This window comes from Chenopodium quinoa, unplaced genomic scaffold (genome assembly GCF_001683475.1).
Source record: "Chenopodium quinoa cultivar QQ74 unplaced genomic scaffold, ASM168347v1, whole genome shotgun sequence".
Classification (NCBI taxonomy): Eukaryota; Viridiplantae; Streptophyta; class Magnoliopsida; order Caryophyllales; family Amaranthaceae; genus Chenopodium; species Chenopodium quinoa.
Window position 1 is genome coordinate 2,608,278 of NW_018742461.1, and position 27,551 is coordinate 2,635,828.

Below are 27,551 nucleotides of genomic sequence, written 5' to 3' on the forward strand. Positions count from 1 at the left end.
GCTTTTCCATAATCATTCATACAAATCAATATCATATCATATCCTCCTCATTATCTATTTTCCAAAGCCACTACAAAAACTGAAAAACCTACCAAAAAGTCTTACAAAAAATTTAATTTTATTAATCAAATATGATTTGTCTTTATGAGTCAAAATTATGCATGGCTACCCTTGTTTTCTACACTTGTATATACATCCCTTACTCACAAGCTAAACAAACTCTCTTTAACATCCTAGGGTTTTTCTTTTGCCTACATCAACACACCCTAGAGTGCTCGGACCGTTCACCGGGTGTTGATTCTATGGAAACATGCTCGATCGATCTTCCAATGAGCCAATATAGAGATTTGAAGATCAATGGTTGCACTAGTGAAGTGATCATAGATGGAGATTGCGACAATGAAGCATGTTCGGTTTGTTTGGTTGAGTTTGAGAGTGAAGATTTTGTGAGCAAGCTTTCTAAATGTGGTCATATTTTTCATATGGCATGCATTGAGAAATGGGTAGAAAGGAACCAATTTACATGTCCTCTTTGTAGGGCTTCTTTCTTGAATGTGCATGGAAGCAAATCCCATGCTACATGCAATAGCATTCTTTCTTGCTTTTGAATTCTAGCTAGATTATAACAAAAAAAAAAAAAAGACCCCTTCTATTTTTTTTTATAGGTATATTAGATTGAGTATGTAATTAGATCTACACAATTTGTGTAATTCATTCATTCATTCATTATTATGTAATAAAAAGAATTTATTATATATGAATATGATGCTGACCTTATTTTAAAAATTGAATAGAATATGTCAATGATGGATACATATTTGAAATATTCTTAATTTCCTATCCATAAAATAGACTCACCAAATATCATCAATTTTAAGCAATTGCTCATATATATATAAATATATATATAATTTAAAACAGAAAAATTAAATACATTGCCAATATTATGTGAAAGTCAAAGGCCTAAGACATCATGATCCCATCATCAATTCATCATCTATCTTTCCTAAACATATGTTGATTTTTCATTTTTCTCCCTATTTTTTAATTAAAGTAATAATTTGACTTGGGTACTAATTTTTTTAGCATAAATGTCAACAAGAGAAACCATATCAAGCTAAGCAAAGAAATAGAGTAGGTACCACATGCTAAAAATTAGTGAAACATTTCTCTGTTTAATTCATGATAAGTAGATTGCACATGCAAGAGTTTAATACATTTTAATGTTTCATCCTTGATGATATTTTTGTGTTTTATGCCACCACATGGCATGATGCATGATAATGCTGATAATACTCACCAATCATTCATTTATAAGATCTTAGAAAATTTGTTGCAATCCATCCACTCTTATACTTAATTGAGTTGAATAATTACCAAGTCAACTTCCATGTGTATCTCTAGAGTAATTAATATAATACTTGCAAAACGAGAGATTAGCAGTTTATGTGATGAGGATAGAAATAATGGTACTACAAAAAAAATAAAATAAAAATAAAAATGAAGGTAATGATACACTTATTTGATTTAAAACTGTTTTGAGAGAATGCTGTATCAACGAATGAAGGAAGCCTATATTTACGAACCCTTCAAACTATTTGACATTAAGGCATTAAGCCTAATCAACTATTTATATGTTGAATCCATTTCATAACATATTCTTTTATTAATGTAATGTAAACTCACTCTATCATGTGTGAATATGAGAAAGTTCAAACATTCAGGAAAGTAATTCTAACCATTAAAGTTTGCATGACTCTATACATCACATTTATCTAGAAGTAAGTGTGCCATACCAAAACAAACCCCTACTCCAAATCATCTCGTAATTAGGCCAATACAATTAGATGACATTGTATATAAAGTCAATATCACGCTATAAGTTTCCAATTAATACATTAGCACAAATCCATTATTATATTGGCCAATATCGATTCATATATAAAGATTTATATTCCTTTTTCATTGTTGTTGCTTTATATAAGAGCACACGTTTTCAATTGAACTTGCTTAATAAAAAGAACTTAAAGGCCCCTGTTAGCCTAAATACAAATTAACATTTTGTCTAGTATAAAATTTATCGAGTATTAAAAATAAAATAAAATTAAAGCACAAAATTTTAAGTCATCCATTTATGTTCTCTAATCACACTATGAAATTATAACGTACCAATAAAGTGCATTGACGTAATAAATTATGCAATAATTACCTATTTGAGGATTTAGTAGATCGATTAGAGTCACTATAGACAAATGACGTCAAGGTTGCCAACACAAGGTTGCCAACACAGTAAAACTTGACTCACTAACAAATTTTAGAACCCCGATTCAATTGAATTGAGAAAGATCAGATTTGTGACCCGACTACACATTTGCCACCTCCGAAGCTCCGAACACTTGCTTCTCTCTCCTCTTCTTCCTCGTTCAACCGCTGCTTCCATCTTCTGGAAAAATGGTACTTGTTCTTCTTCTCTCATTCTTTTTCGAGCGATTTTTATACTTTTGAATCGATGGATTCGATCTAATTCTCTGTGATTGATTTATAGGATCGAAACTTAGAAACTATTTTGATCTTCAAATTGGTGTATTTTCTGTTGTTTTTCACGCTTCTTCATTGAAAGATTGTTCAATTGTGCTGTAATTTTTGTCGAATTGTGATTAATGATTAGTAGTTATTTTGCCCTAATTTCACGATTTACTTTTGATCCTGATCGTGTTCTTCAATTTCTGCGGAATTGTTATCATCACATTGTATAATGTAGTTGTTTTTCTGGAAATTGAAATGCTGATTTTTGACTCGTAATTGATCGATTTTAACCTAATTTTACGGATATGAGGTTTAATTGATTGATACATTGTGCGAAAAATTGGGTATATAGTATTTTTTTAATATGTAATGTTGGAATGTGATTTCCAGATTCAGTTCGTGGTTCTTATTAATCGACAAGGGAAAGTGAGGTTGACGAAATGGTATTCACCTTATGCTCAGAAGGAAAGAACAAAGGTGCAATTTCAATAATTTTGCTGGTTATACTAATGCTTTTGCATTAAATAGTTTCATTTGTTTGTTTTTTTGACGAGAAATTGCAAATTTTTTGAAGATTGTTCGCGAACTGAGTGGATTGGTTCTCTCTCGGGGTCCAAAGCTCTGTAACTTTGTAGATTGGAAAGGTTTAAAGGTCGTTTACAGAAGGTATTGTTTATGTTTAGGTTTGTCCTTGCATTCATTGAAATGATCATGCTATGTGCTGTACTATTCAGTATTTTCTGCTAAATGTGGGTTCAGTTTTGATCTAGTTATGATGTTCTATGCTGAAATCTTGTAAATGTAACTTCACCTGGTGAGATTCATTTGCAGTATTACAAAAATTAATTGATTAGTCAATGCTTGGCAGATATTACTTCCGAGTCCTGACATGCAACATGTTGAAATTAATCATACTTGGCAATCTTTTATACGATATAACCATATAAGGTTGCTTAAGAGTCAGAGGGTTATTCTTGGTGGAGAGTTATAAGGGTGTAGGAGTCGGTCAGCGGTAAATTTGACTGGCATAAGTAATTAGAATTTTAGAACCAAGAATAACCATCTGGCCTATGAAAATAGGTTAAGCAGTGAGTATGTCCTCTAATTATTTGGGACTTATAGCTCTATAGCTTGTAAAAGGTTTTTATTATTGGTGAGACTCCAATCAAAAGTAGATAAAGTACTTCAATCCTGTTATCTTACTCATTAATTATTTACTTTTTCTTTCAACAAGAAGGATCTGTTCTACCATGTCCAATGGCTAGGAAATTAGGGTCAAAGATATGCTAAATTTTCATTCTGAACTGAATTTTTATTTACAGCCCTGCCAATCCTGCCATTTGATGCCTTTATTAAGCAGCTTCTTCCACATTATTTCTTGCGGAGTCGTTTTTGTTAAGATTCATTTGAATTCTCAGCCTTATCTAAAAGTCTTCAATACCTTTTCATCAAGCTCTTGAGTCATAATATAAAAGACAAGTCCCACCCTTCCTTTCTTCTTCTCAAATTGCTACTGCTCTATTAATTTATTGTAAGGTGACTAGGAATTCTGAGCTTGCTGAAGGGACAGGTTTGTATTTGGCTGCAGTGGCCTTTTCCTCACACTATTATGTGAACTGAAGAGCTTTTTAGAATTTAATAGGATACTACTGTCAGCGACCTTTTCTTTTATTTTTTAATGGCTCCAGCAGCCTTTTATGCTATATCTCTTTCTAAGAATTTGGCTGCTGCTTTGTGAAAATAACTCCATCTTTGCAAATTGTATATCTTCTATTCGTTTGATTACGCATTTTTAATAAATTTTCTGCTGTAGTTGATGAATAAGCTTATGTGTTTTATATCGTCGAGTTGTTGCCTCTTATCAGACAAGATTTCATGTACCATATAGTTCTCTTGATCTCAAAATGATGACATTTAATGTTTGGATTTTCAAAAATTTGCTCAATATCTACCCACCCTTGGTGTTATGCCATTATGTGACAAGGTTTTTTTTTTTTTTTTTTTTTTTTTTTTTTTTTTTTTTTTTTTTTTTTTTTTCTTGCTTCTGATGAATCTTCTTATTTTTGAACCTCATTGTGGTTTGAAATTGTTTCTGCTATTTTTGATGAATTTCTTCTTATTCCTGACCCTCATAATGGATCCTTGACTCATGTTTTCTTACATTGATAACCCATGCAGATATGCAAGTTTGTATTTCTGCATGTGCATTGATCAGAATGACAACGAACTAGAGGTTCTTGAAATTATCCATCACTTTGTTGAGATTCTGGACCGCTATTTTGGAAGTGTGAGTTATATGCCTCAACTGTTAGTAGTCCGCTGGTGGTTTCTTTTCTTTTGTTATGAGTTCTATGTCTAAATAAGAATTAAACTCCTTTGCAGGTCTGTGAATTGGATTTGATCTTCAACTTTCACAAGGTAAGAGTATGCCGTGTGCAATGTGACATTTCACAATCTTTTCTGTTAGAATTTTCTTACTGATATGTTGTCTGGTATGGTTATGATAGGCATATTATATACTTGACGAGATTTTGATTGCTGGTGAGTTGCAAGAATCGAGCAAGAAAACAGTTGCCCGCCTGATTGCCGCACAGGTGCAATACCTACTTGAATGTTGTATGTACTCAATTGCTGTATGTGTCAGCTAACATTGAGGATATGGTTTTGTAGGATTCACTGGTGGAGGCTGCAAAAGAGCAAGAAAGCTCTATCAGTAATATAATTGCACAGGCCACAAAGTAGGCTGCTGTCACCCGCTGAGTTTCATATTCGATGATCACCTCTATACCTGGCCAAGTTCTAGTGAAATTGTAATCATATTTTTTTTAAAATGAAAATATCTCTTTATTCTCATAGTGTATTGTTGCAGTTTCCAAAGTACTACATTGTCTAGATGGTTCTTGTTATTAAATTTGTATCCGTTGTATTTTGTTACTGTTTTAAATGTTCTTATACAGGGGTTTTGTTACATATGCCTGCAATAATATTATACTGAATTTTGTTGCAATTGTTTCTGCGTAATTTGTCTTCTATCATATACTGCAGATTTCTTTATCTCAATTTTATAGCATTGTCCATTTGAGGTTTCACCTTGACTTGCTGTTTTATCTTTGCTCTTACTTCTGTAAGAGTAATGTTTTAGGCGGTGTGAGGACTGAGATGTCCTGTGTTGGTTTTAGTATCTTGTACATGATGAAGTTTATTAGAGTAGTAAGCAATTGATTGCAAAATTCCACAAGTATTCACTTTCCTAACTTTGTATATTCTGTCACCAGTCTTACCCCAAAATAGATGGTGCACTATAATTTGGTTAAAATTTCAGAATCCAGAACCGGGGAGGGCTTTGTTCTGTGTTTTATTTGTCTGTAAAACACGATGAATTCTAAAGAAAGAGATATCAGATCCTATATTGTGCTTACATGTAGCAAGCTTAAGTTTCATAGATAAAAAAAGTTAAAGGCAAGCTTATTTCGCCAAACAAACTCTACATCATAAGCTTACATGAATGGAAGAGGAGCTCTCTGAGTTTCCAAACAATTACAACGTTAGATTTTAGAATATACAAAGGTATCGTACAGTCTTTTACTAAACATAGAAGCAACACTAAAAATATCCTACTTCGCTTTTATGTACCTCTTCCTCTTATCCTCTATGTACAAATCACAAAAAATATTGAATCACAAGATCTCTTCTCTAGTGATGAGCCTCTCAGTTATGCATTGAAGTTTATAATTTGGATTTTGCCAACTGATAATCCTGTATACATGTTGAAAACACGTCAACTAAAATATTAAACAAGCTATTAAATGAACAATTATAGAAATGTCAAACGGTTTAATTTTAGTACCAAAAGAAAAAAAAAGGACCTTTTAGAACAAGTCCATAGGAGAAGCAAGGACTCCATCGTCATCCCATCTGACTTCCTTTGCACCTGTATCTCTTTTAATCAATTGAAGGGGCACCTCCAGGGTCGGTGGGTCCTGTAAGCAATACATGAAATGTCAACACCACCTCTTTCCATAGTTAAAGAGAGACAGGCTATACTTTTGCAGGATGTAGAAAGTGATGAGAGAAAGTTTACCATGCAACGAATCAGAGGCCAGTTTATTTCACGGAAAAAAGGGTGCTCTTTTATTTCACTGGCACCCCCTTGGGATCCCAATCTCGTAGCAGGATCTCTGCTTAATAGCGCATAAATTAACTGTCTTGCTGCAAGACTTACCTGCAATATCCAGACACACATGTTATCTGCAATGAGCATCAATTCATCACAAACCCAGGCAATAGATGCAAAGCAACACAGCATTCAAATTTTACTAAAATTTCAAATTCATATGTAAATGTTTCATAAGGAAATTTTCTAGTTATGAAGCAAATATATGACAGTTAACATTCACATTCAAACCTTAGATGAAAAAGCATCAGGTGAAAGAACTTGAGCATTTAAACTAAAGATATTAATCTTAAAATGTGGATTCTCTTCTAGTTCTTCTCCTGGGATGTTAAAGCAAGGGGGAGTTATAAAAAAAAAAAAAAGCTTCCCATGTTATCAAATGAATGTCCAAGTTGCTGTAGTTATTTCAATGGATCTATAGCAGTTTCACTTAAAATTTTTGTTACCATGGCCATTCTATGAAAAAAAAAATAGTTTATGTCAGCTCAAACAAGCTCACAGCTCTCAGCACTAATTACCACATGTCCGCATTAGCAAGAGGTTGCAACAGCTTCCACCTATGGCCTGGTCAATATAAGTAGTACAATATATAACCCGAGTTTCTGCTATGGTGCTAGCCTTACGTTGTCAGCTTTTTGACCAAAAAATGATATATTGAGGACAATACAGAAAATACTATACATTATTGCACAATACTCCATTTCTAAAACAAGTTAGCATCTTCTTTTTGAAGATAAAATTTAAACTTGACTGTAATTTTATACTATTATAAGATAAAACACTATCTTAAGAGGTCTTATATATTTGCATCAATGTGTATTTCAAAATAGATCTTTCATAAATTATATCAGTAGAAAAAAGACAAAGGTAAAACACAGAAACACAAAATATTCTAGAACAGGAATTTTTACCGGAATGCTGCTTGGAAATGTGAGGTCTTTGTGCATTATGTTTGCAAATGTCTTTTGTCTGTTCTTACCCCGGAAAGGTGTACGTCCATAAAGCATCTCATACAACAAAATTCCTGGGGAAAAGAGGAAAAAGCTTAAGCTTTAATTACAAGCCTGCTGATATTCTTTTGTGATACATCAGGTAAGAAATAACATAAATGGTGGAATAACAAAGGTTTGTGAAACAATGGACCTCTACCATGTGACAGTCACTTTAACACCCCCCTCCCCCCCCACCACCTCAAACAAAATAAAAAAATAAAATAAATTTTTTTTTGAAGGGAGACCAAAAATTGCATTTTCAGAATTCCTAAAGAGAGCTTCGTGTATTCACATAAGAAAAAAGTGATAAATAAAAAAAAAAAAAAATTAGAGTTGAATGTACTCACCTAGAGCCCACCAATCAATAGCACTAGTATGGCTAGCTCCAGTAATAACTTCCTAAAATACAAAGACATGTAAGAGCTCTAATATGAAGAAGCAAGGTAATTACCTGTTAGACAACTTAAAAACCTACGAGACATACTGATACAATAATATACACTTAAAATTAGACAACATGTATACTTGATATTTCAAGAAAATTAATGAAATTGAGCAATTATATAGCATAAATAGGGATTAGGAACACAGTTACTTCATAGATTGCAAAGATAAATTAATTTAGGAAAACGGGTTATATAGTCAATAATTTTATCAGGTTTTGGTAACAAAGTCAAGCAGTTAGAGTGCTAGACAAGCTCTTAAATGCAATAATCAGGTTATATGAGGAATACTTGTTGAAATTAAAACATATAAAAGTTAACAGAAAAGAATAAAACATACAGGAGCAATGTACTCCTCAGTTCCAACAAATGAATTAGATTGGGTAGCTGGCTCTGCTACAAAAGCCGGTGGTGGTTGACTTCGGGAGCTTCTTTTCTTTGGTTGTGGAGGCTTTATTATCTGCCAAGTTAAGAAAAAAACGAAAAAGGTCACACAATATGAGAAATAGCTTAAATGATGACATTAATAATAATTCAATTGTTCTGCGTCCACACATACATGAGGTTTGCAGGCTGTCAAGAATGAGAGGTCAAAGTCCGTTAAAACAAGATGCCCATTCTTCTGCAGTAGTATATTCTCAGGCTTCAGGTCACGATATATGATACCTACTCCACATCAATGTAAAAATTAGTTAGAAACAATAAGTAATAAAAGGACAATATGACATAAGAATTTCAGCCATGTGTAGCAACCAGATACAAAATTGTGAGATTCATCTTATCATGCGAAGGGGAAAAAAAAACACAACAAACTTCCACTACACTACGCCATTGGCATCTTAATTCTTATCTGAAATCGAAAATCTCCAGATTGTAGGACATGCACTTTAGGCAACAAAAGAAGATTATCAAAGGATAGGATATGTCGATATGATCCAACTAAGAGGAATATATGTGTGTGTGTGTGTGTGTGTGTGTGTGTGTACTCTAGAACTGATATCATTGCCAATACTAAGATAAAAATATACAGCAACAATCCGCTAATTTGAAAACCTAGTAGAGAGGTTTATTGTAACTACTATACATACTAAAAAGAGACCCGTGAGTTTGTCATGGATCAATAAAAAGATGCATATGGAAAGTCAATAACTACATGACACTTTCAAATGTAGAATGTATTGTGACCATTACATTGTCCATCGTTTTGAAGCAAAAGGGAACCACAAAACCTAGCACAATAATGCGTACACTTTTAAAAAAAATTACACATCAATTTATAGGAAGCCAAATAGGAAGAATAAGGGTTCACTTTAGGAAACAGGAGAATTTTCTTGTAATTGGAATATTTTTCATTTTCTCTGATGCTTTATAGCATAGTTAATTTATGTTCAACTATATTCAAGAAGTAATCATCAACGGAAAAAAAAAAAAGAAAAAAAAAATTCAAGAAGTATTCTTAATATATTCTGAAAAAGAAAACCTCATAATAGCTAAACTCTATCCAATGAGTACAAAAACAATATTGAAAATTGACAACAGTACCTAAACAATGAAGATACTCTAGTCCAATTACAACCTCAGCTGCGTAGAACCTGAGGATTAGGCATCAGTCAATAGTCAATAGCAGAATCAACACAGACAAATAAAATTACAAAGATTGTGACTCAAAATGTTAATTTAGTTTAAACAAAATAAAGCCATGGTTGCACCAAGTGATCAAACAGATTGTGAGCGGATTTTTGCAAAAAAAGAAATTTGGTCCAATGAAATTTTTGACAAAGCAAGAGGCTGAAGCACCTAGTTTAAAAACCATGATGATACAGATATATTTAGTAACCACAAGAAACAAATGGTGGGTTCTTATACAAAGATACAGAGTACAAGACGTAGACAGTGATGGGTAAATTAAGCAAGAAAAAACAAGTGTTGGAGTCACCAACGCACCTAGCTGAATCCTCCTTGAAAATTTTCAATGGCTGCAAGTCAAGCAAAGCAAAAAGCTCTCCTCCAGGGCAGAAGTCGGTTATCAGACAAACATGTGTAGAAGTCTGAGGAAAAAAAAAAAACGTTAGCGAAACAAACTCCATTGAGGAGACAATTACTGAGAAAACCAATATAATGAAGATTCAGGAGTTTGGTATAGATTAGTAAATTATATAGCTCATAGTTTCACAAGGAAAGCAACAACTTTATTTATTTATACAAGCACCTTCCAGCCCTCAGGTCAGCCTGATTTCAATGATGACCATCTAAGTATCTAACTACCAATTGGTTGTCAAGGTAATTCCTTCTCTTCCAATAATGCAAGTGCAACATGAAAATTCTGACTTTACTCATGAAAACCATAAAATGATTGTCTAGTTACATCCAGTTCGAAGCTGAAAATACTAAAAAATATGCAGTTTAATAGAGGCTACTAAATCACTAATATTAAGTTTCAGTGGAAACTTCAGTACTTGGTAGAATAAAGAGATACATACTGGATATGGTAAAATTTTCTGATAATAAAATAACTTTCCAGCTTTCACTGGTTACAAAATTAATTAAACCACCTTCCATTGAATGCAGTAGAAACAGCAAAAAGCCAAACACAAAATGCAGTAAGGAACATAGGGAGTCAGTGAGATTCCATATAGTGTCAAACTTTAAAATTTACAGTTTTCAGGTCTGAGACATGGACATCAAGATTTAACATTTGGATAACATATAATCAGTAACTACATGGATCCAAGAGGTTTATTGACAAGTTACAGTATATGGTAACAGTGAGCTCTATATACAAACTATTGCTAAGCATTTTAAAAATGTGTAGTAAATACGAGCTTCAGGAAGCAGGAGATGCTCAAGAAACATGCATTTTCAGACCTAGGAATCAAGTTCGGTATATATATATATATATATATATATTTATTGCAAGTCTGGAGAATAGGATGAAGACCTATGTACTGAGATGCTGGGGAAGGAAGAAAAAAAAAGTAATATAGAGGTAAGTATATCAAGACCTGAAAAGAAGCATATAGTGTAGGAAGGAAAGGATGATCCAGCATAGAAATTATTTCCCTTTCAACACAAGCACGATGCACCTGTAAACAATTAGCAAGTATTAGCAAGGATGATCCAGCATAGATCCTTCTTCACAGGTATAGTAGATGGGTTATAACAGCATAAAATTTCTTCAACCACCATGTCTAAAAACCTATCCTAACACAGTGGAAACAAGAAAAGGGAATTTCCTGAACCAGTTCAGGCATCATATACAGTCAATTAAATACAAGAACTCAAAGACTTGTATATTTTTTTGACACACACGCGCAAATGCACATTACATATCTGTAAACTGTCTGCAGTCTCTGAAAAGTCAAATAGGAAACCCACTAAGCCTAGAAGATGAGGATCCTAATGCTGAGAAATATTAAATATTCACACATGTTACAGAATAAAAATCAACTTCAGTATGCAGCCTGTGTAGAAAACAGACTCCTAAAAATGTAGAAACTTGTATACTTTTACCGTCACTTATAATCAAAGGCCAGTCCTAAGGATTATCTGAGCAAAAACACACAATAAGTGACCTAGTTCCTACAAAAGCTTTTCTGAAGGCTTCCCAACTTCATGGAAGGGATCACATTCTTAATTTTCATAAGGTGCAACATACCAGAAAGAAGCACACTTTTCTAAAATTAAAAATCATTCCTCTTAGTTCAAAGGCAGAGTGCACAAAATTAACATGCAATGCAAAATGCCCACGAGAAATAAGAAAATTGAGTAGTAATTATGAAGTCTAAAATACTATCAATATAAGGTTGTTTTTAACATGCAATGCTAAATGCTTGCGAGAAGATAGAAAATTGAGTAGTAATTATGAAATCTAGAATACTATCAATATTAGGTTTTTTATATTTTTATTTAATAACACAGCTTCACTTGATATTTGAAATACAAGAAAATTCAATAGTTGTAATAACATATGTATGGATCAAAACAGAGCAAAAGATACATATCAGAACGCAAGAACAGGACCCAGACCCCAAATTTCCAAAAAAACAACCTAGAAGGTTAACAACATCAGGTTAAAAAGAAACAGCTAATTTGCAGCCAGGTAATGTGGCATGAGCACAAAATATTGCAAATGCATTTAGTTAAGTATAAAAAAATGATAAAATTAGCCAAAACAATCATGTTATAAATGATTAACCTTATTACGGTTCAGCATAACAGACTTATCCATTGCCTTCATTGCGAAGAGTTCTCCTGAACCTTTCAGCTCCACCAAATGAACACTGCAGCAAGCAAAAGATAAAAAAAAATAATGAAGCCAGTAAACTAATTGGCATATAATTCAATTAGCATGCTAGGAAGAACAGGATCTGACAGTAATTACAATAAACAATATATAGAAGCAACAGAGCAGCAAATTTTAAATTTGAAAAAGATATCAGCCAGCAAAGTAATGGTGAAACAAAAATGAATAGAGTATACAGCAGAATGAGTGAACTGATTCAAGAACATGACCAAATAGTGAAATAGTAGCACAATAGCAAGACTGCATGGGGTAAGTTTCTCTTCCAGGAAGTACCAAATTGAGTAGTTTGCTTTTACTCTTGGAATGTAGGAACTAAAGTTAGTTCTTGCAACCAAATTGTGATGATTTGATCCAATCAAGGTGTGAATTTTATGTTTTCAAAAGTTTCCTTGAGAAGTTTTGTACAATACCAGATATGACCTCTAATTGGTCATCATTTTGTCATTCACAGGCAAAAATGGTGATGCTTATTACCCTCTGTGGTCAAGACAGAGTCAGATTTCATCAATGAGGGCTAATTAGGTCATTCCTATCTGAAGGTAGTGTAAACATGTTCAAAAAAGCTTTAAATATTTTACAAAAACAACTGTAGAAAGAACTTGCTGAAAGTGCTACATGAAGGCAGTCGTTTATGGATTCTCCCATCAAAGAATTTGATAATTTAAAACTATGTGGAAATTAAGATATGAGCCAAGCACTCAAGCAGTTTCCTACATGCAAAATGCAGGCCAGGGTAAATACATCAAACACATGTTTCTGCTCAATGTCGCAAAAGAGATGATAAAACCGGTACTCACATCAGTTTGAACAAAGCAAAACTATTACAAGGAGCCTACTGCCAAAAGCAAGGGGGTGGAGGAAGCATTCTAATAGTTAAAGCAGCAGTACCTTCCAGTATCACCACAACCCAATGGTTTTATGGGCTTAAAATGATCCAAACCAATTTTTTCACCACCTGCAGTAATCTAAAATGCCAAAGAGATTCAGTACAAAGCCTTAGTACTAAAATAATTTAGAGGATACCAGTTAATACAGAACGGAATTTTTTTTTGAACAAACATGACAACATATGTATAACCCTATCAAACCTTTTGGATTGCAGCCCAAGTGGCTGAGCCCTTCTTATGGGGCTTTGGGTAAACAGGTTCAGAATGAATTGCCCACAGGTCTTCTGGCCTCTGGAAAACAAGTAATATCAAAAGGCAGCTTCAGCAACAAGTCAACATACTTTCAGAATTATGCAGCCAGATAGTTTCAGAATTATGCAGCCAGATAATTGGTGATGCTCACTGAGATAACTAGCTAAGAATTGGTGAAACTACTTTGCTTGCCTCATACTTAACTCTGTACTTTGGATTGACATGAAGAATAAGTATTTTGTTAAAGTTAAATATATAAAAAATGAAAGTATAAAATGAAGGAAAACAAAATTACGTGAAAGTGTTGGAAATGAAGAGAAATAGAGAAATAGTGTGGGCATGTTAAAATAAGTGTGATAGGGATGTGTAAAAATATTTATAGGACACCCCATAATGGAATGCGTTAAGTTAATTTACAGGTAATTATTCATTGTCTAAATTAACTTGTTAGAAAGCTAAATGCCAAAAATATGACTATGATCAGATAAGCTAGGGGTCAATAATCCTAAAATGCAGTACAAGAAAGGTACCTTACCAAATTGGCATCGGGAAGTTCTCGAACAGCTTCATCAACATTTTCTGCAGTAGCTTTGACCTGAAAGTTGAATTGGGAAAAAAAAAAAAAAAGACAGACAAATAAGGAAATTGCAGCTATGTGAAACAGTAAATTATGAAAATTGTTAGTAAACTGACAACATACCAGCCAAACTACATGTATAATTGCCAAAATATTCAAAACAAAACACAAAAACAAGAGAGAGCACAAATACTTCATCAGGATCCCTAACATGACTACAGATGTATGGAATCACAAAGTAAACATGAATGGCCTAGAGCAAATCATTGTGAAACAGAAGAATATGCACAATACCCACAATCAAATTTTCAGTTACAAGAATCTAATTCATTTAGATTCCTTCCTCAATTTTTAATAAATAGTGTCATTACAAGTATGTATAGTTTGTGTGTGTGTGTTGGGGGGGGGGGAGTATACACATAGATCACCAGTACTGATGAGCCAAATGTGTACTGAATTAGTATGTAATCATTATAATGCCAAACTAAATTTCAATAAAATAATATAGTTCAGTAAAGCTGCAGCTTATCTACATGATAAGATGCTTGGACTTGGATGTGAGTATTGAACTCTCGCATAGATCCAGAAGTCTAACGACTTGGATGTGAGTATTGAACTCTGGCATAGATCCAGAAGTCTAACATGGAAAATTTTCAAATTCAAGATGATGGGGGCAGGGCTAAGGAATTCAAGTGTCAAGTACTGATTTCATACCATGCCTGAAAGTTGATGAGGGAGGGAGGGTTGAAGTGAGTTATGTAATTCTAGTGAGGTTACAAGATATAGAGTGTTAGACCAAATAACATACCACTTTAGCACTTTGTTGTTCTGTTCTCTCTGACAATCGGTTACGTAATGGTTCAACATGATCACTTCCATCTAATTGCACTCCTATAAAGTATTGCAGCTCCCCCTAGACAGAAATACAAGAGAACATACAACAATGAAATTGAGGAATAAATATATGTTGCAACAATAACTCCCATATCCAAATGCATCTGACAGCTTGGATTTGTTTTAAGCCATAACTTGATTTAATGCATCAAATACTAATCTTGTATACCTTCTGATCTTTCATGGGTTGCAAATGAAACAAGTTCCAAAACTTCTTTCCTGAAAACCGCAAGTTATACCGTTAACTAGCCGAAGAATGAGAAATTCAAGCTCAATCCAAACAGTAGTAGATTGTCATTCAATGCTCATAGCAATTCTTATCTAATATGTTTCCAGCTGTTACGTGTCAAAGCTATACGCTTACCACTTTTAGTGTAATTTATTAATTGAACGGTGATATCCCGCTGCTCCCTGATAGCATCTCTTATTTTTTGGACAGTGGCCTGATCTGTCTCTGGTCCCTGAAGAAACCTGCAAGTTTGATGAAGGCATAAATGGAAGCAATATTAGTTAAAAATAACAAGGCAGAGAATAACCTGCACAAAATCAGATATAAATAAAAGTTTAGAACTCTAGCTTCCAACACTTAAGATTAGACATTACAAGGCAGACAATTAGTAAATAGTAAGTACTCGCACTAAAATGTGAAACATACTCATGTTAGAGACAAGAAATATGGCAAACTGGAATGTATTCAACATACGAAGAAACATTGCATCAAGATCAAGCTCACTGAAGAGCATTCAAATTAAGATACTGTAACACGCATCAACACCAATTTGAACTGCAAATGCACTGGATGAAGTTCACATTAGACTTATTTATAACTCCACATGCATTAGTGCCCAAAATAAATATGTTGATAATACATAATAATTCTGCATATACAAGCATTGACACAATCATGTGGCTAACCTGTTTATGATCCATAGTGTTAGTTATGATTAAACATAGGGATAAACATGTGCCTCACTGCTCAAGTTGATTTGCTAAAGGGATTCTTAATATATATACACTGACAGTGATACGCCAATCCCTAGTACTGAGTAAGATTTAAAGTCACATGTTTCAGGTTCATAACAGTGAAGCCAGTGATTACCACACAAGTACAAGGCAGCCACTATCAATTTAAGAGACTTAAGTGGTTATAAGAAAAAGTCTTTAACCATAAAGAGCCAACAGTACATGCAATTCCCAGCGGTAACCTCCTCATAGACGAGGAAAGAGCATAAATAGGATAAGAATAATTCATACCTACAGTTTCTTCCCAAAATTTCCTCCCGTGTAAACTCTGTCAATTCAAGAAAGCTATCGGATGCAAAAATCTGCAAAATGAAGCAGTGAGCTCGTGTCAGTTTCTGGAAAGCTAAGGAGCCTCAATTTTTACTTAAAGATAAAATAACTTAATATCTGGAGGCTTAGGATTTAGGAACTCCAAGATAAGGATTAGAAGTATTGTAACTTATAAGACAAGTGGATAAACTAATCAACAACTAAAAATTTCTTCTGCAACACTAAACATACAATTGGATTATCTGGAAGCCTGGGATCAGTAATCACAAAATTCTTCTCAATACGCTCTAATGTTGTTGCTAAATCAATTCCTTGTCGTATGTCTCTTTCTCTTTCTGCACGCTCCCAGCTGTCAGGACGATCTATTTCTATCGGTATAAGAAATTCTGGCTCAAGACTTGGTTGTCGTTCATGCTTAGCAGAGGACCTCCCTTTAAAACTGCAGACAAACAAGAGTTTTGTGAAACAAATTTTTTATAGTGATGTGGATCTAAGTAGAGCCACAAAGAAAGTAATAAGGATAGGTCAACACTATCGCATGATTGAGGGTTCTCGACAATCACAAACAGCAAGATGAGCACAAATTCCAACAAGTGTCTTTGGTTTTAACAAAATTATCAAAATCTAATGAACAAGCACAGTGTTCATCTAGGAAATTTGCTTGAACTAGGAATACTAATTAAACTGGGAATCCTACTTTCTCAAGCAAAATAAAAACATGCAAGCTGAATCTAGACTAAAATAGAAACTAAGTAAAAGAGAAGAACACAGCCAAAAGAATGTCAAAAAGAAGGAAGAAAAGAATTCCTTGCCACGTAGTTTTTTACTCTACCATAACACAATGACCTATAACATAATGAATTTCAAGTTATTACACTCACCCCAATAAAGAAATACGCGCAGATTTTCTAGAGCTCTTGTCAGAATCTTTACTAGATGCGTCAAATTTAGGAGTCTCCCTACCAGGGGTTGACAGCCTACCAGGAGTTCCCACATTGTCAATTTCTGCAGATTTTGGCAGCATATAATCGAGATTGAATTTCCCTGCAACCTCCTGTTTTTCAGCATTGATGTTACTCACACTAAGAGATCGTGGTTGCTTCACAGTTTGAACAACCTCTATTATGGAACCCAATGCTGCTTCCTTCTGACGAGCTGATGCATCAGACAATTGAAAGTAAAATTTGTCATGCATAAAAAGATATGTACAACATTAGAGAAGAACAAGGAAAACAACAATGTTCTACAAATTCTTACCATCATAACGGATTAGTGACTTTGGCAAGCCATTAGGACGTAATGCCTTGTCATTTATTCCTTCGGTGTATTTACTGACCTCGACCTGCATTCTGTTGCAACAATGTCAATTTCAGGTGAAGTCACAGATTGTAGTTGACATCAGCCCACATTAGAAAATGTACCTCTTGAAATTGCCACTAACTTGAACATATTTTTAGTCTGTATAACATCTAGAAAGTTGGAAATGAAGCCAGAACATGCACCCAAAACACATGATTTTATTGTACTCCTTTTTCCAAGCTCCTAAATTATTTAACACATTGACTAATTTTTTCTGCAGTTTTGTATGAAACAATATTTTAGCATGTTTACGTCAATTCATAGTTTACGCATTCAACAAGCCAACATCCAAACTAATTCAAAACCACAAAAAGTTGCCAACACAGAACAAAATAACTCCTCTACTTTGGCAGACATTTTGTTAAGAACTACACTTTATGCATGTAGAACATCCACCTACACTCAGATGCACAGTACATTGAATTCCTTGTTCTAACCAAACTAACTAAGCACAAAGACAAGTCTTGAACTGCATTGCTTTGAATGGAAATACCTTATGCAAAATGAAAAACCCAACTTGAATCTATAAATTAAATCAACAGGGAGAACCTCGAGTCACAACCATATAACAACACACAAGTAAAACCCCATTATCCAGGTTCGATACACAATCTCCTTATCTCCATCAAATGTACTACTACCAGCATGTCTGATAGTTGGTAATAATATTGTCGTAATGGGAACGAATTAAACTATAATTCTGCAAGGAAATCATCATTCTATTGTCCATCATAAATGATAATGCAATCCCATCCTGTTTTTCTTTAAGTTTCCATTAACACTCAATACCACCCCAAAAGCAGTAATCATAGACATCCAAATTAGACTCTCCTTACACAATTTGGTACATATTCATTCTCGTTACCATCATTTATAACCCGATACCAAACACGAAGTATTAAACCAGCACGGAAACCATTGCTAACAATTATAATGGCACAAATCACAACTAATCATCAATCAAAGCAAATGGCACTGGTAAATTAACCCTAGTCAAACCCCAATTTCCAACCCACAAACTAAGATTAAAGAACATAAACATTTAGAGAGAGAAAGAGGAGAGGACAAGAGAGAGAAAGTACCCAATAAATTTGATGACACGACCCTTATCATCTCGAATAGGGGTAATGGTAAGAAGGTTCCAGAAAGGGGTGCCATCCTTCTTGTAATTCAACAATCTGCCGCAATAACTGGTCCCATTTTTCACCGCCTGTCTTATCTTGTCCACCTCGTTCTGGTCTGTTTCTGGTCCCTGCAAAAATCGGCTGCAACCAAATACAAAATATATAAATTAACCGCCATTGTTGAAGCTTCAAAGATTTGTTTTTTAAGCGGGAGGAGAGAGAAAGAAAGCAAATTGCAGGGGAAAATAAAGGAAGGAAACTAACTGGTGTTTCCATGGAAATTGCGGGAAGTTTTTGAGAGGAGATCATTTTGAGTATGACTGTATGAGTGGCAATTGGTAAGTGAAAGGAGTCGCAAGCTCCCACATCGGTCATATGGGAGGTTAGTCTGCAGTTTATTTAGGTTTATTGGGCGTTGTATTACCTCCCCTTTAAGCTAGTTTTAGGGTGATTTCTCGTAACTTTATCATATTCCGTAGTTTGAATTGGTTTTAGTTTGGGTTAATTTGATTTGGTTTGGCTTATTTGTAGATGAATGATTTCATTCAATAAGGTCACCCCAATATTAAGTGATCCAAGTTGGAGCTGAATATTGATTTGTATAATTTTTTACACAGTTGATTTGGGTTAATTCGATTAGTTTTTGTCATTAGACGTTTGGTTACTTTTACATTGGAATTCAAGATTAAAAAAAAAAATAGTAATGGTAAAATTGTAATACTTGTTAGTATTACGTAACATCTTTCTTTGACCACATTTGTGAGATTTTTGTTATTTGTGTTTAAGGTGAAAAGAGAGAGAGCGAAAGAACATTAGGAGATCCTTCTCACAAGGGGAACACCTAATTTGGGGATCTTCTTATAGTCTAATAAGTATATACTATCTGAATATCAATTTTTTTTGTACTTGTAAATTTTAATTATAATAATGACTAAAGTTATGAGATTGAAATTGTGAAAAAGAGAAAGAGAAATTAGAGGGAAAAAATAGTTATGATTCTTATGAATGACACTTGGGAAAGCTGTGACATGGTCATTGTCGCCTAATGTACACTTACCTCTACTTCAGGGAAGAAACTCAACAAAATCAACTTCAACAAGAATAAGATTGTGGTGCATAACAAAAGACATACACATACATAAAAAAATAAAAAATAAAAAAAAAAAGAATAAAAAATAAAAAATAAAAAATAAAAAAATAAATAAAATAAATAAAAAAGCTTACCAATTGCGTCCAACAACTTCCTTAGAAGAGTAGCCAGTCATAGTGAAGAATCCACTACTAGCATACATTATAGGACATTCAGGTTTAGTAGCATCTGAAACCACAAAAGTCTGCTGCAAATTAGCTAATGCATCCTTCAACTCTTGTGACGCTCTAGGAAGATGTTCTGATGTGTTAGAATTATTTGATTCCTCTGACATCCTCCTTGACTCCTTCTCGTACGAGTTTTTGCCTTGATTTCCGTCCCCTGACATTCGAATCACAACATTCGAGGTTGATGGGGCTGATTCTCCCCCATTTACTGGTACCACTGCTAGCCCCCATTCTGCTGCCCTCTCAGCCATACCGGCTTCATCATTCACTATCTCGGTATTTTTGGACACCTTATTAGAGGTCTTGTTTGCTTCAAATGCCATCCACTTATTAGAAGTCATAGCATTGCTTTTTGATGCCTCCATTTTTTTTTAGTAATCGAACATATATAGCTATACTTGAAAATGATCGTATTCCTCTGCCTGAAATAGAAAAGTTCTTGTAAGGCTTCACTATTTTCGAGCCCTTGTTTGGACATTTATTTGGAAACGATGAAAATCTTTACTTATTTTGTAACAAGGATATACATACTCCCACAGCTCCTCATTCTAGTATGAACATAATACATAACATAAGAGATTGACATGAATATTTAATATAGAGAAAACGGTAGTATGTTAACTATTTGGATCGAGTACGTGACTATAGCTAGATTAATGTTATCCATAGTTGGAAGCAGATAACATGAGACATTCCTTAGCAAATCAGGAACTAACTACATACACTAGTAACCATAACTAGTATAAAAAGCATAAAGTTAAAGTTTCCATATAAATATAAATTCATTGATGATTGACAAACTTTCCAAATGTGAAAGTTGAAAGTTATCTTAGCCTTAATGCCTAAAAAGTGAAAATGGTCTACTTTCTTGGCTATTCCCTATGATACTTTCAATCAATCAACAACTTTTAGTTCTATGTTCAGAAATAAAATCGAAATTAAAGTAAGCACATGACCAAAAACAAACCGCTAATTGTTCACAATTATGTTCCATAATAAGATTGTTAACAATGATATAAATATAACATATCTGCGCACATAATAAAAATGAAAAATAAAAATAAAAAATAAACCAAATGATGTTCTAATTTGCAATATCATCATCATCATCTTCTAACCAAATACTCGGTTTAAGCTATTGAGCGTGGCCACTTGGCAATTATCCATTGAAGCGTGTCGAATTACGAGAGATAAGTAAAGAAAAGAGTACCTGGAATGAGGGGAGAGGAGAGCAAATGAAGTGCTGCAATTCACATGAGAAAGCAAACGTGTGTGTGTGTGCAGTAGTAGCAAAGGCTAAGCTTTTACTAGTAACAAAGATGATATGATAATTATTTTTATTTTTTACAAAAATGAAAAGAAAAAAAGATGATATGATAATGTTAGTTGGACCCCTTTTTTTTGTTTGAAAATAAATAGCAACCTAACATTGCTTTGTCGATAAATCATAACCATCAATTTCTTATATTTTTTGGTACGGTTTTACGTGGAGGCCGTCCATAACATTATTTCTTTCTTCCTCTTTTAATTCTTTTGTTTTCTTCGTTGTCAATAATTAATGCTAAAAATGTGACTCTTTTTTTTGTTATTATGGACTTGTCTGAACATCTTTATTGTTGCCCAAGAAAAATCTGTATGCCAGTATTAATAATGAAGTTAAATAAATAAGATTAGAAGCATATGACTATATGGTTAGAATTAAATCATACCATAAATGTAATTATTATTAATTGGTACGTAGTAAATATATATAGAGAAAAATATACGAGATATACTATCTTGAAAACATGAATTGGTAATAATAAAATCAAAAGAAGATAATAAGAATAATACTGAGTACTTTGGAGTGCAATCTATTTAATTTAGAGTTCGTTTGGCATCAATGTGGTTTTCTGTTTTTGATTTTTTATTTTCTAAACTCATATGATATATGTCATATAATGAAATAAAAATTAGTCAAATTTATTAAAATCATGATAATTTTAAAAATTGACAACAGAATAGTGAAAACACCTTTTTCTTGTTTCCTATTTTTGAATTTTTTGTTTTAAAAACTAAAAACTAAAAACTAAAAACAAAAAATAAAAAATGATGCCAAACAAGCCCTAAGCTACTCAATTCTCCGACTTATAATGAGAGTATTCTCTAACCTCTCCTTTCCTAGTCTTATCCTTACAACCTTAAAAACATTCAAATCAAGCTCTTTTGTTTCAATTTTCTTTTAATAATGCAACAAATTTTCTCTATTTAAAATTTAAAACTTTTCATATTTATTGTCCATATGATCACAGTTTGAAAACTTAAATTAGTAAAGCCAAAATGCTTACTAAATACGTAGTAATAAATATCCACCCCAAAAGCCAAACCCCTCAAAGGCTTATAATCCGTATTAATTGGCTTGCTTGCTCAATTAATTAGCTATGTAAAAAGTATTTGCACCATAAAAATAAATATGGAACTATAGTTAAAAAATTGTGCGTTTTTAATAGATCCACATATAATGTTAGATTATTCTAGGCACTTGAAACTTGGGACCATTTACAATTAAGTCAGGGTTCAAATATAAGTTTATCTATTTTCTTTGTTAAGAAATTATTCTCTTTCTTTTCAAAAGTGTATTGCAACACGGAGAGATTTTTTTTTTAGTAAAAGTTGATAAGGAACCATGCATAAAAAGTTAAGAACATATCAGCCGGAAATTTACAGTGTACTCCGTAGAAGAGAATACTAAAAATCTTATTAGAAATGTTACAAAACTTACAATACTTGTAAAACTTTTTTATGAAACAGAAAAAATACATAAAAGTTTAATTTTTAATTTGATTAACCGAAAGTTAAAATAAAAAATAGGACCACTTTATTTTTTAATCTGTAATTTCGTTTTCTTATCCCATTTGGATAGGGAAAATGAGAGAGAAAATGAAAGCGAAAGGATAACATGGATGAGAAAAATAAGGGAAATATGAGGCTGCAAAATTTCTGTTGATTGCTACTACAAGATAGATAAATCTCCCCACATTTTGGTATTGTTTGTACTATCATTCACCTCTGATCTCTGAAATATCTGTTTAACTTGGAGTATAATTTACTTATATATCAGTATATGACAGTGGTGATCGATTTTGCTTCATTAATTATTTCCAGAATTCTAGTAATTTTTGTGATAGGGTATGACATTGTTATGTTGTACATTAGTAATACGTCATGAGGTTATGTTTATCAGTCCCATGACTAAATTAAAATAATACTATACTCGTTTCTTAAAGTTTGCTTCACTTATTTTTCTAACTTAAAATTAATGTAAATACTGTTGATGAGTTTGTGACTACATACATTGATTACGAGTAATTTTTGTGACAGGCCAATACGACAATGTAATTCGTACGTTTATATATCATCGTTGTTTTTGTTTGTCTTATGCGCCAAATAATATCAACCTTGGTACAAAGCTAATAAGTATTATTGGTAATATACTAACTGATTGATTGATTAAATGGATGTTACATATCAAGAATAATTTGTACCACACATTACATTCTTTAATGAAAAAAATATGCATGGGAATAGTATTTATTTTCACTTGGGAAGCTAGCACCACAAGTTAATTGCAATATCCATTAATGCATGCATCTTCCCATCTAATCAAGATTTTATGTTCAACTATATTGTAACACTTGCAAAGTTGTAGGGTATGTTTGTAGTGTTTTAAGGGGAAACTCCATGTTTTAACTGTTAATACAGTACAAGATTTACCTTTCAGAGATGCAAATTATCAGTATATCTATCACTGTAACAAACTTTTCTACTACAAATTCGTAGCAAGGCAACAAGGCCCTCGAGATTGGGAGAGTGATGTGCATATGTAGGAAATACACTGGACAACCTCAGCTCATTATTGTTTCATTATATGAAAGAATGAAACTTTTACTACAGGATTACGACGACGAATTCAATGGAAAAATACATTACAACTCCGTAGCTACTGTGATAAGGAGCCAAACTTATTTGTTGAAGAAATAGTCCATATATGGTTGTGCTGCATGTATTCTAAAATTCTTATACTTCCTCCGTTTCAAAAAAAATTAATACTCTCAGTAAAAATACGAGGACAAAGTGCTTTTTCGGCAAAGTGTTACAATTTTTTTTTGAAACGAAGGTAGCATATAGTGAAATTTTTTCGGAATTTGATCAAAAAACCTACCATGACCTCAAGCACACATATTCGCGGATACTGCCTTACTAAAGATGGCCCTGCATTATAAGTGATGTTACAGTGCCATCAAACATCTCTTCCAGCGGCTTGAACTTGAACCCTAAACTCTCAATCTTGGAAGTGTTGTAGGTGTAATATGGCCTATCCAACTTCGTGAACCTGATAAATGACACACAGCACATGCTTAACATGAGAAGAGCCGAATTTGTACTCAGGAGCACCATTAGTGCTGGTGATCCTGTGAGCTTTAGAGTAGGTTACACTTCGTTTTAGATAGACGGATAAGGATAAGAGGGATATCGAGATGCTAGAAATGATTTACCCTTTGGGAATAGGATGAGACGGATATCGAGATGCTAGAAATGACGCTAACTCATAATGCTCCATAACGGTGGAGCTACAAAGGTATCGACCATGCGCTTCTTTATGCTCAAAAACCAAGATGTGGCACAGAGCTATGTCGTCAATGTGAACATATCCCATCCTTCCATGAAACTCGAACTTGCTTATTTCTCCTGTTAGTTATTTCAATAATTAGGAGCTAATAACATGATAAGTATAAATATAAACAAAAATATACCTTTAAACAAGCCAAGAACATCAGATGCAGTAGAGCAAAGATTAGGAGGAAGACTTGGTCCAATTATAAAAGCAGGAAGGATTGTCACTAAATCGATGTTGTTCTCCTTGCAGAAGCTCCATGCTGCTTTCTCTGCCTCGATTTTTGACAGTGCATACCATACCTAGAATTCATGATTTGCGAACTAACACAGTTCAGTTGTAATATTGAATATAAAAATCACTATAAAGTATTTACAAGTTAAGGGTTTCCATAACTAATAGCTTAGGATGAAAATCTTGTTGTTCACTTCACAAACAACAGTTTCATGTATAGTCCATGAAATGAAAATTATCTAATTAACAGCATGAGATGCATTATGAGAGTATGAGCACCTGGAATTGTTCACAAACTTCAGTGGAGCTCCAAACTGATTCATCAAGTGGAACATCAGGGTCAATATCCACTCTTATTCTAACAGTTGAAGAAGATGAGGTAAGAACCACGCGTCTTAGTGATGGGTTCTTCTTGCATGACCGAAGCACATTCAATGTTCCCTTTATTGCAGGTTCCAATATTACTGCCTGATTATTTTTACAACAATTTATTTCCAATAATTAAATAGTTCTAAAGTTATATTTGAGAAAAACTTCTAAATGTATATTGCAGGCACAATTGACAGTAAACAACATAATCAACAACAATATTATACACGTATAGCAGTATGACAAAACAATGCAATATTATTTTGGTGTAGAAGAGTATTCAGTATAGTATTCACCTTTGCGTCTTGCTCCCTGGATCCTGAAACAGGGGAAGCGGTGTGAAATACACCTTCACAACCCCTAACTGCTTCATCAAAGCTTCCGTCTTCCATTAAATCGGCCTTTACTAATTTCAGCCTCTCTTTTGCCCCATCAAGCCTCCACAAATGCTCCACTTTTTTCTTATCACCTATTATTTCACATTTTAATTCATATTTTAGTATAGCCCCGTAATCATTATATAGAAACAAGTACAGAGTACATTATAAGAGAATATAAATCATCTAACACTAATTTTAGCACAAAGTCAAGAAGAGCATAGGAAATCGGATGAACCTGGGTCCCTGACTGTTCCAATCACAAAATAGCCAGACAAAAGGAGGCGCTTGACCAGCCAAGAGGCTAGATACCCTGAGGCCCCTGTTACGCAAACCTTGCCTTTGATCTCGAGCTTTTGCTGGTCCATCTTTTGTGCCAAGTACTACGCTTTTTTTACCAAACCAGACGTTGGCTTGTGCGTCGTATATCATTAAGGAAAATTTGCGATGAAGGTCCTTTTAAGTGGTCGACCTTGTGAGGAAGGTTCTTTTATGACAAAAGTGGTAACGAATGTCCTTTTATGGAGATTGAGTTGTGAGAAAGGTCCTTTGACCAAACTCCGACGTTGACCTATTTTTTTCGGGCCAAAAAAAATCACGTACACAGCTCGTGACCACTGAAATCTTTCTGTTTATTTTTTTTGTTTTCTTTTTTTCCCTTTCCCTCTTCTTCCTCGATTTTCCTTTTTCCCCCACATTTTGGTATTGTTTGTACTATCATTCACCTCTGATCTCTGAAATATCTGTTTAACTTGGAGTATCATTTACCTATATATCAGTGTATGACAGTTGTGATCGATTTTGCTTCATTAATATTTCCTGAATTCTACTAATTTTTGTGATAGGGTATGACATTGTTATAATGTTATGTTGTACAATAGTAATATGTCATGAGGTTAAGTTTATCAGTCCCACAACTAAATTAAAATAATACTATACTCGTTTTTTAAAGTTTGCTTCACTTATTTTTCTAACTCAAAATAAATGTAAATACTGGTGATGAGTTTGTGACTACATACATTGATTACGAGTAATTTTTGTGGTAGGCCAATACAACAATGTAATTCGTACGTGTATATATCATTGTTGGTTTTGTTTGTCTTATGCGCCAAATAATATCAACCTTGGTACAAAGCTAATAAGTATTATTGGTAATGTATTAACTGATTGATTGATTAAATGGATGTTACATATCAAGAATAATTTGTACCACACATTACATTCTTTAATGAAAAAAATATGCATGGGAATAGTATTTTTTTTTCATTTGGGAAGCTAGCACCACAAGTTAATTGCAATATCCATTAATGCATGCATCTTCCCATCTAATCAAGATTTTATGTTCAACTATATTGTAACACTTGCAAAGTTGTAGGGTATGTTAGTAGTATTTTACGGGGAAACTCCATGTTTTAACTGTTAATACAGTACAAGATATACCTTTCAGAGATGCAAATTTTCACTTGGGAAGCTAGCACCACAAGTTAATTGCAATATCCATTAATGCATGCATAATTCCCTTCTAATCAAGATTTTATGTTCATCTATATTGTAAAACTTGCAAAGTGGTAGGGTATGTTTGTAGTGTTTTACGGGGAAACTCCATGTTTTAACTGTTAATACAGTACAAGATATACCTTTCAGAGATGCAAATTATCAGTATATCTATCACTGTAACAAACTTTTTTACTAAAAATTCAATTCGTAGCAAGGCACCGATTTGACCCGATTTGAACTTAATCTGACACCGATTTGACCCGATTTGAACTCAACCCG

At 33.5% G+C, this 27,551-nt stretch overlaps 3 protein-coding genes across 3 annotated transcripts; 1 reads left to right on the forward strand and 2 right to left on the reverse strand.

The window, feature by feature from the left end:
* Positions 1-2,302: 2,302 nt before the first annotated feature.
* LOC110718716 (AP-1 complex subunit sigma-2) lies at positions 2,303-5,529 on the forward strand. The gene is made up of 7 exons (XM_021897608.1): positions 2,303-2,454; positions 2,917-3,003; positions 3,101-3,192; positions 4,705-4,813; positions 4,909-4,944; positions 5,034-5,120; positions 5,197-5,529. Exons 1-7 carry the CDS (start codon positions 2,452-2,454, stop codon positions 5,266-5,268), a joined length of 486 nt encoding a protein of 161 aa, XP_021753300.1. The 5' UTR covers positions 2,303-2,451; the 3' UTR covers positions 5,269-5,529.
* A 377-nt stretch (positions 5,530-5,906) lies between these two features.
* On the reverse strand, positions 5,907-21,520 carry LOC110718715 (phototropin-2-like). The gene is made up of 24 exons (XM_021897607.1): positions 21,352-21,520; positions 20,049-20,563; positions 18,783-18,965; positions 17,599-17,690; positions 17,223-17,496; positions 16,573-16,780; positions 16,303-16,373; positions 15,413-15,519; positions 15,218-15,267; positions 14,963-15,067; positions 14,113-14,172; positions 13,527-13,616; positions 13,327-13,403; positions 12,331-12,415; positions 11,138-11,218; positions 10,080-10,183; positions 9,678-9,727; positions 8,695-8,801; positions 8,476-8,595; positions 8,040-8,091; positions 7,612-7,724; positions 6,608-6,748; positions 6,393-6,506; positions 5,907-6,282 (listed from the first exon to the last, which is right to left on the reverse strand). Exons 2-23 carry the CDS (start codon positions 20,504-20,506, stop codon positions 6,396-6,398), a joined length of 2,739 nt encoding a protein of 912 aa, XP_021753299.1. The 5' UTR covers positions 20,507-20,563; positions 21,352-21,520; the 3' UTR covers positions 5,907-6,282; positions 6,393-6,395.
* A 2,484-nt stretch (positions 21,521-24,004) lies between these two features.
* LOC110718717 (tetraketide alpha-pyrone reductase 1-like) lies at positions 24,005-26,643 on the reverse strand. Its single transcript, XM_021897609.1, has 6 exons — positions 26,014-26,643; positions 25,695-25,867; positions 25,309-25,497; positions 24,935-25,097; positions 24,677-24,869; positions 24,005-24,513 (listed from the first exon to the last, which is right to left on the reverse strand). Exons 1-6 carry the CDS (start codon positions 26,141-26,143, stop codon positions 24,381-24,383), a joined length of 981 nt encoding a protein of 326 aa, XP_021753301.1. The 5' UTR covers positions 26,144-26,643; the 3' UTR covers positions 24,005-24,380.
* Positions 26,644-27,551: the final 908 nt, after the last annotated feature.